General features: G+C 36.8%; 1 protein-coding gene across 8 annotated transcripts in view; it reads left to right on the forward strand.

Annotated features, from left to right (window-relative positions):
* Positions 1–9852, forward strand: part of Ankrd31 (ankyrin repeat domain 31) — a 207245-nt gene that overhangs the window by 42509 nt on the left and 154884 nt on the right. For all 8 annotated transcript variants that reach the window (XM_031360124.1, XM_031360123.1, XM_031360125.1 and 5 more), the window contains one exon: positions 1968–2044. In XM_031360124.1, coding sequence (XP_031215984.1) covers positions 1968–2044 — 77 coding nt within the window. The remainder of the gene's footprint in view (positions 1–1967; positions 2045–9852) is intronic.

Consider the following 9852-nt stretch of genomic DNA (forward strand, 5'->3'; position numbering starts at 1 on the left):
AGATTTTAAACTCTACTAAATACAAAACAAACAAACAAACAAACAAAAAGACTTTATATATTTATGTTAACTTAAGAAAATACTAGCAGTGATGTATTATTTTGAAATATATAGTTAATATGTTTGGAGTTATTTAAAATTTATATTGAGATAAACGTATGTAATTTCAGTATTGCTGTAGACAAGCATCGACATAAGACAGTTAAATTGATTGTTGTTTTATTCCAAACAACTTTTATAAAACTCATTTTTGTTATAATATTTTATAATTTTTAAGGAATATGACAAAAAAGATATTTTAGGTATTGAAGGGGGATCTCTGGGAGGAATTGGGGTACAAAAGGGAAACAAGAATGTGATTTAATTCTATTTACTTAAAATATGTTTTTAAATGTTAACAAATTCAGATAAATTGAAATCATGTAACTTTTCTCATCATAATGCAATAAAAGTTAAAAAAATAAAATATAAAAAAAGAGTAATATTTTGTATTTTCAAGAGGGCAGGAAGGTAATGTGTTGGTGGTCAGGTCTCTTGAAATTGTGAAGAAAGGGAACTGTTTTCAGTTTGTTCTGGTATCATGATCTTAGGGGCATAAGCCTAAGTTAGCTGAAATGCCCACGGAATGTGTGATTCTGCTTAACTGAAGAGAAGTAAAGACTATGTGTAGTAGTCATTCCTTAACCAGTACTGCATGCCAGGGACTCATTTGGGGGTTTTACATGCCTTGTGCTTTACTGAACAACTATAACTGAATGTAGTCATGGAAGGTACAAGATATGGAACCACTCACTGACATTGGGACATCACCTGGAATTTTTAAGATAAATATATCCTTTTAGTTTACCTAAAAAAAAAATAAAAAATAAACAATGTACATAAACTTATTTACCATGTTATACAATTAAAGTGCTTTGACGAATATAATATTTTATTGTATAACTTATAATTTGTTGAATTACTCCTCTAAAGTGGACATTTATCTTGTTTGTGATCTCATTTATCTTAACTATTTTATTTATTTATTTTGTTTTTTTGAGACAGGGTTTCTCTGTGTAGCCCTGGCTGTCCTGGAACTCACTCTGTAGACCAGGCTGGCCTCAAACTCAGAAATCGGCCTTCCTCTGCCTCCCAAGTGCTGGGATTAAAGGGGTGCGCCACCACCTCCTGGCTTATCTTAACTATTTTTAATATTTGAAAGAGACCTTTGTTTATTCAGACTGTTCTTAATACTCTCAACGCAATTCTTGAAATTAGAGAAGAAAGTTCTTTTGTTGTTTAAAACCTGTGGATTTATCTTGTTTACAGTTATTTTAATAACTTGTTTACAGTTATCTTATTCTTCTCAAGTATGGCATTCTTTCCATTTGGCTTCGCAGAAATTATCATTCTGTTTGAAGGGCTTAATCAACATTTTCAACCTAACTTGTAGTGGTCACTTTTGTACAGGAGAAATTGCTCTATTTTTTATTCTTGCATAGGATTTAAATAACAATGCCTAATACATTAAAAACTATTGTTAAAATGCAAGTAAACTGAAGGAAGTAGATTTTTTTTATTTCTAATAGGATAATGCACTTTGTATTTATGCAATAAGTTACTATGAAGAAATAAAATTGCTGGCTGATTGTTTTTTTCCTTCAGTTTTTAATTACCTCAAAGTAGAGGATCAAAGTTGCAGATTAGACATGATCTTTATTTGGTTTTAAACCTCTTTCTTTCAATATTTTTACCCCCCTTTATATTTACTATGAAATACAAAAGTAGGAAATAATAGCTGAGAAATTTCTCACATGGCATCCACTTATATCAAAACTCTAATACCAAACCAGCATTTAAAGAAAGAACCATTTTCTCTAAGCTTACCACCCTTATTTGGTAGACAGCCATTAGAATGATGTAACCAAAATTGTTGTCTTTGCATTTAAAAGTCTAGTTTTGTTAATTAGTTAAATTTTTTTTTTTAGAACTAGAAAAGAATTCCCAGCATTCAGTGTGTCATTTCCTCACCCTGAAGTTTCATGGAGTCATCAAAACACTGGAGGTAAGCCTTCATGAACATCAATACATAAGAGAACCTTTAAGAGTAGAAGATGTCCTTCATGTGGGTCAACAAACAACTAGAACAGAAGGAGGGGGGCTACCCCAAAAGCTGTTGCCTGTGTGTCTAGCCTTGCAGAGACTTGATGGGTTACCTAGGGAGTGGCCCATGCTCTCTGAGGAGATGGGCAGTGAGAGAAGGATTGTGGAAGAGAGTGACCAGGAGGGAGGCAGTAAGCAGGATGTAAAGTGAATAAGTAAAAAATGAATGAATGAATGAATGAATGAATAAGATAGAAAAAAAGAGCAGAAGACCTCATTAAATATGGATTTATTTACAATTAGGCTTGTGTTTAAGTTTGAAATCAAGTTATTGCTGACCTTTACTTGCATGTAGACTGCCCATTAGAGAAATAGGGCAGTTGCAGCTTGTATCTATTGTTATAAATGTGTACTCTTCACTGTTGATTTTGAGGAATTATATTTGAAAAAATAATTGCTTTGTCTCTTCATGACCTTATTAAAATTTATCTATGTCTCACAAAGACCCTTTAGCCATTTTTCACCTTTGATATTGAGGTATCTTGCTAGTAATATTTTGCCTACTGTTTCACAGTGGAGAAAATGTACATAGTGGCCAGTGATTGTAGTAGTGAATTATTAAGCACTCTATGCTCCCAGCAGGTGTGCTGCACCTGCCCAAGAGCTTTATATTTTAATATGCCTAACTAGCTCAATGGTTGGGCACGTCCAAACCTCCCCTTGGCTATCGCACACTCCCTTCCAGTATTACTGAGTTAACACTTTCTAAATCTGTATTTTATCTTTGCTGCCCCGTTTCCTTCTGGGCATTCCCCCATCCCCCCCAGCGTGTGGCCACTTTCCCTTTGCACTTCCCTTTTAGCTGTCTCACCTCCTGTTTCTTCACTGCATGGTCTGTCCTACTCTCCCCTCATGGTGCAATCCCTTCTTTTCCTCCCCTGCCTGTCTTGCCCAGGAATCCTAAAAGTCCTGTCCCTTTCACTCTGCCTAGCCATTGGCCACTGGCTCTTTATTGACCCATCAAAAAACCAACTTGTCAGGGACCTGCAGTGGATGTGCGAATTCCCGTGTAAGCACAAATCAAACCCCCAACAAGTGATACCTAGTATTATAAGGAATGAGTACAAAGACATGATAAAAATCCTGTTAACATCTATAAACTTCTACTTTATATTACTATATTACTCTTTTTGTTATCACCTACCCAAACATGTACTTCTAGTACCCAGTTTTTCATCTGTTATTTTTTCATGTTTCTAATAAACATTTATTGAATGCTGTCTAAATGCTGTATGAATTCTAAATACAGGATCACTTACCTGTCTTAAAGCATGAAGTTAACAAGTCGTATCTGAAGAATGTCATTGCTGAAAAGATGTCTGTGGGCAGTGCTGAAAGAATAAAAGCTTAATCTGTCCCTGCTTCTGCTAGCTATGCTATGACAGCTTAAATACAGGGGAAACAGTAAACTCTAGTGCAGGGAAGTATATAGTCTAGAGTTCAAAATAATACTTAAGAACACTAAATGCGCAAATGGTTGTCTGAATACAAGAGTGATTATAATAAGACATTTTAAAGTTTCTGTGACTTGAAAGTAGGGACCTGTTAATGCACGTGCTGTTTTCTTTTTCATCCTCTAATACTTAGGGATTGAATTCAGAGCCTCATATATGCTGACCAGTCATTGAACTACACTCCAGCCCACTTTCTTTATTTAATAAGTATGTATGTTCATAAATTGTAATATATTTTTGTCACTGTAAGTAGAAAGAGAACTGAGTAAGTCAGATACCCTTGGAGAAGGTAAGAATTATGCCAAGAAAGGTAAAGGCCACTTACATAGCACCAGTGGGACACATAAAATCATGTAAGAAATGGAACTTAATGTCTCAAGTAACAGATAACTGAAAGCCAATTAAGGAGACTTTGCCACAGTCTAGATTCTTCTATTATTAGAAGTTAAAGTTTTAAACAACCCTGCTTTATCATTATCACATGCTAATAGAAGGGGTGACTTTATATTAATATTCTTAAGTCAATACATAATAATGAGAAATTTTTCTTACACTGACCAAGTGCAACATAATAGATGATATTCTGGGACAAAATATAAAGTTACCAAAAAATCCTTTTGAAGCTTTAACTCTTGTAAGTAAAACGAGAAAACGACTCGTTGGCTACAGATCAAGGTGGCTTCTTTTCAGATATGCAGAGCAGAGCATTCCTCTTGGTCCAGAGGGTATCATGGGGTTCTAGGACTGTGTCTGGTTATCTTGAGTAAGCGATGTCCCTGGGTTCTAACTATCAGGTGCAGCCTTGGGTGTATAGCTATTTTGCATGCCTACAAGGCATTTTTATTATGCTCATTACATTCCATCATCTGGTCCCTGAGGCATACACAGTGCCAATGAGAACCACATATAAGAATTATTAGCAGTTTCACAGAAGTTTGCAAATTCAGGTTATCATAGGTAAAGGAGAAATCATACAGTAAATATTCCAAACATTGATAAACAAATGCAGGAGAATAAATTTCAGGCACTAAAACATACAATTATTAAGCAAAAATGATCAAAGAAATGTAGATCACAGGATATTGCTGTGATCCCAATGGCATATACATATTTTCCCAAATTCATACTTTCTTTATGTTTGGTATGCACCAAGTTGAAAAGCACATTCAGAAATAAGAGGTGATGCAATTGCTTTCAAACAAAATGTTGCAGAGTTAAAGGGGGCATAGAAGGTTTGGAGCTGTAGAACCCTGAGCTAAGCCAGTCATACTAGAACATCATCCTAACCTGATCAGTAGGAGCATGTAAGCCACGATCAGGGCCAGGTGTTACTCCTTTTATTAGTGAAAAGAGCAACTAAGAATCCAGTAAACCTCATAGTTAACTTCTTAGGGTTTTATTGCCGTGAAGAGACACCATGACCAAAGCAACTCTTATAAAAGAAAACATTTAATTAGGTCTGACTTAGAGTTTCAGAGATTCAGTCCATTGTCATCATGAGGAAGCATGGAAAGGGTGCAGGCAGACTTGGTGATGAAAAAGCTGAGAGTTCTCTATCTTGAGCTGCAGGCAGCAAAAGGAGACTGGATTCCACACTGGGCAGAGCCTGAGCTTCCTCCAACAATATCACATATCCTCCAAGAAGGCCACACCTCCTAATAGTGCCACTCCTTATGACCAAGCATTTAAACACATGAATCTATGGAGGCTAAAACTATTCAAACCACCACATCTTCTAATGTTGTTTCTAAGGTTTTTTTCTATTTTAATATCACAAAAAAGCAAATGATGAATTTATAAAGCATCAGGAAGTCTGATGAGTCTCTGGTGGTGTCTGTCTCATGTCTCAAAACAGTGTACACAGACCCTCTCTTTTGGCAAAAATGGCAATTACTTGGTGGAGTAGAACCAAGGATTTGGAATACAATATTTCTACCTTGAGGTGTCTGTCACTGTGGAAATGAAACATCTGAAGTTTTTCCAGTCACAATTTGCACAGATGGAATCATATATAGTTTAGTCTTTCTGGTGCCATTAGTAGTCTCTGGAGTTCGTTGTCATAGTTCCTCCTAAAATAAAGTTTACTAGACAAGCCCAGAATAATCATTAGGAATTTACATGCCAAAAGGGCCAGTATACTGTATTCAAAGAGCCAGGTCCCCTTTATCCAGAGGAATGAGTTCCAAATGTGGAAGCAAGTATAGCGAAATCTAAATATCCTACCAATCACATCAGATATGGAATATTTTTTAAGGTTGCTAACTCTTTTGGTATAGGCAATAGTGTTTGCTTTGAGTACAGCTGATAAATGTCGACTCCATCTTTGTCCTCCTAGGTCTTAATATCTCTAGTAATCTCATAATCCATTGATTGTAATCATAGCATGTTAAAGGTAAGGACAATGGAAATGTCTTAATGGCTTTGCTAGCATTTTGTAGCAAACCATATTCATGTTCATTGTTAAATAGTGTACCTGGATCAAAACATGTCTCTCTTCAATGGTTAGACTAGAGGTCTTGGACATGTTTACCTCTCCTGAGAAATGAGCTGTTAATCCTAGTAGCATTGTGTATAGTCAAATAACTAGGTTTTACAGAATAAAAAGTGGAGTCAAAGGTGTCCATAGTGATGTTATAGATGTCAGCTGTGAGGTTTAAGGCCTTTGGAGCATGCAACAAGGTCTGTGAGTTGGTTTGCAAAGACTGAAGAGAACAGTTCTGGTATTTGGAGCTCACTGGACAGAGGTGGGTAGCTACAAAGGTGTTGGCCCTAAATGAGATGGTATATTCCTCTAGGTAGCAGACATCCTCTGCATTAGTCCAAATAGTTCGTAGGAAAGAATCAGTAGGTATAACAAATCCATCCCCAAGACTCCTAGACTCAAACATGACTGTATTGTCTGTGTAGACTAAGAGTAAACGTATTTTACAGAATGCATACTCACACCAGGAGTTTTCCTTGGGTTCAGAAGAGCCTTGCAGATCATTGTTTCTGTTCCAGATCCTGTATGAAAGTGCTAAGACAGGTCTGTCTCTTCTCTTTGAATAGTGATTCTTAGTTGGATATATTTTTCTCTTTGTCTCTTCTTCTGAATAAGTTGTAGCAGATAATTTTGAAAGATTTAGTTGGCTACACCTAGTCTCTTCAATTTTTTCACCTGTATATTTGTTAGTATCTATCAACAATTGCTTTAATAAATTTAGTTCCAGATGAAAGCCTATAATCAGCTTGTAAATAGTAGCTAGTCCATCACACAAAGTGTTAATAGCCAATGTTTGTTACTTGGTAAGATTTCTGATGTCTGCTACATCTGCATTGATGCCCAAAAGAATAGAAGATGCTTTGCCAGCTCCAAGCAAGGAGCCAACCAACATTGCTCCAGCAGCCATCATTGTAAAAGTTTTCTTGCAGCAAAACTATTTCCTGAGGCATAGGAGAATGCTGGTATTCACCTACATTCAAGCTCAGAGCAGAGTTCTTCAGGTGGGAGCCATGATTTGAGATTGAGAATGAGATTGTCCGGATCACAGGTGTAATTATAAGTCTTGCAGGTAGGACAAGGTCAGGCATCATTCCTGGGTGCACTTTTTAACCATTGGTGGGGAAGTAAGAGGATTGACAAATGCTGCCTTGTAGGGCTGTCAAGAGTTGGTTGTTCCTATCCCATCATCTCTCAGTGATGCATGGTATCAGTCTGCCTTCTTGATTCCACAGGATTTCCATGTTATTGGGAAGATATATATCTTATCAAATTGGGGTCCTTTGTACAGTTACTACATGTGACATACTGAGTATAGGCTTATAAACCACAAAGTCTCCAGTGCCTCATTCTTTGAGCTGTGGTAGTCCAGGAATCATGTAGAAATAACAGAATCATGTAGAAAAAAAAATAAATGTATATTTCCTGAGTTACAGTTTGGAAAGCTCTGTACCTGCAGTTTTCCACCAATGTGGTCTGCCTTTAATATGTGGCACCTTGGCACAAAGGGGTCATAGGACCTAGGGTATCCTCTGGTTGCCAGTTGTATCATGTCGGCTCTTGGGTTGATGAAATCAATTTGGTAGCTGGTGTAAAACCAGGCCAGAATTTCAACAGACTAAGAACCAACATTTCATATTCTTGGAGGAAGCATGTGTGTGATGTTTCTGATGTGTGTATCCAGAGGAAATGGGGAGTCTATCGTTTCATTCTCATGGAGTGTATGCATGGTGTAGCAGCTCCACAATTGTTTCTGATTTGGCAAACAGGATTTTTTATTTTAAAAATGGGTTCCAGTGTATCGTTAATAATTATTGAAATCTTGTTTTTTGTTTGTTGGTTGGTTGGTTGGGGTTTTTTTTTGGGGGGGGTTTGTTGTTGTTGTTCTTGTTTCATAATTTTCCTTTAAAATGTGTCAATAAATGTAGTTGTCAAGTTGTAAATCATCTGAAAGTGGTAGGTGAAAAAGACTGGTAAGTCAATTAGGTTACTCCATTGTCTCTTCCATCATTTAGACTTGTTTTGTTGGTGGTGTATTAAACATTGTAAAATGATAGTCCAGTTGAAGTTATAGCTGTTGATGGGCTTCAAGGTGATGAACAGACTTTTTCTCACAAGTCCAGTGTGAATTGGGTGGTTGCACTGAGAAGTTGTCCGATATGCAAGAGGTGATATTAGTCAATACGTTAATCCAGTTTGTATTGGTTAGTACCCATCCCAGAGATTCTGTTATGGAGGTTGAGCCCTTTTGCATCAAAAATTGTGGTGACACATAGGCTGTGTCTGTACAAAATATGGCTGGCTGTGCTATGGTCTTCTGCTGGTCCTTCTGCCCCAGCTCCAGCTGCCAGCTTCTTCTTATGCAAAAAGCCAAACTCCTTACTCATCCAGGCATCATTAGGGACTACATGACCTTCCCCAGAGCAGCTTGCCTTTCTTTTTTGGGCAGACCAAAGAGCAGACCAAGCAGACCAACATTTACATGTCCTGCAAGCCCAGCAATTAACAATTGAGAATACAGGGACATAACTTCTAATGTGTGGGGGTTGATTATCCCAACAATTTTCTGCCTTCCAAATCAGATAACTAGCTATTCCATATATCCATCCTACCATAGTAGGGTAGGTTGGAAGATTCAGCCGCACAACAATACAGTCACTTTGGCCTGTTCAGTTGTTGGCATAGTCCAAAAAGTGAATTGGGCATTTGAATCCATATGGTGGTAGCATTGTTTTCTAAGAGAAAATGTTTTCATGGTGTTCTCCTATCATTGTCTGGGTCAGAGGTAAAGTTCTGCGAAATCGTGGGTTTACATGGGTTTGTTGTGATTGGTGTTGACATTGCCTCAGTCAAGTAACCTGGCTTCTCATTCTGATCCTAATCTGCATAATCATATACATTTTCATTTGTGCTTCAAGTACTTATAGCCAAACATCTGCCCTATGTATGGAGTGAAGAATGCTGAAAGGCATTTTTGTTTGTTGCTACTTCTCAAATCTTCTCTCCTTGTTCTTCATTGTAAAGTGGAAGGTAAGAGGTGATTCTCTCCAGTGGAAGTTGTATATGGCTGATGATTTTGTGATATTTCTATGTTAAATGTATTTCAGTGGGTTTCTTTTCTTAAAATTGGTGTTTTCAGCTTTCTCTTGGTCAATGGTGACTACAGCTTGCAGAATTGCTGAAAAATGGGTATTACCGTTCTCCATTCATCACAACAATTATACCAAACTGTATTTCCAATAGCTTTACAGTGAGAATATTGAGCACAGAATGCATTCTTGGTATATGTGAGGTTTTGAATGAAGTGTTCATGGACCCAGTATTCTGGTAGGAATCCATCTACGGTATAGTAGGGTAATCACCAATATCATACTTTATTTGTTATTGTAGTTGTTGGTATGATTGCTTTACTCATTGATTCTGATATGGTTGTTGATGAAGGTGATGATGTCTCCAGTTCTGACTAGCTTAGTGGTGTTGGTCATGGTGAAGCAAACAATGGTGTTGTCAAAGAATCTGAGCTCACAAGCAGAGGCAACCACTCTCCCTCTTGTGTCTTTCCCAGTAAATCTCTTTTTTTTTTTATAAAATTTGTTTGATATAAAACAACAATCAATTTAACAGTCTTATGTAGATGCTCATCTATAGCAATAGTGAAAATACATTTTTCTCACTCAATATAAATTTTAAATGACTCCAAACATATTAGCTGTATACTTAAAAATAATATATTACTACTAGTATTTTCTTAAATGAACATGAATATATAAAGTCTTT

The sequence above is a fragment of the Mastomys coucha genome, unplaced genomic scaffold (assembly GCF_008632895.1).
Source record: "Mastomys coucha isolate ucsf_1 unplaced genomic scaffold, UCSF_Mcou_1 pScaffold8, whole genome shotgun sequence".
In the NCBI taxonomy this organism is placed as follows: Eukaryota; Metazoa; Chordata; class Mammalia; order Rodentia; family Muridae; genus Mastomys; species Mastomys coucha.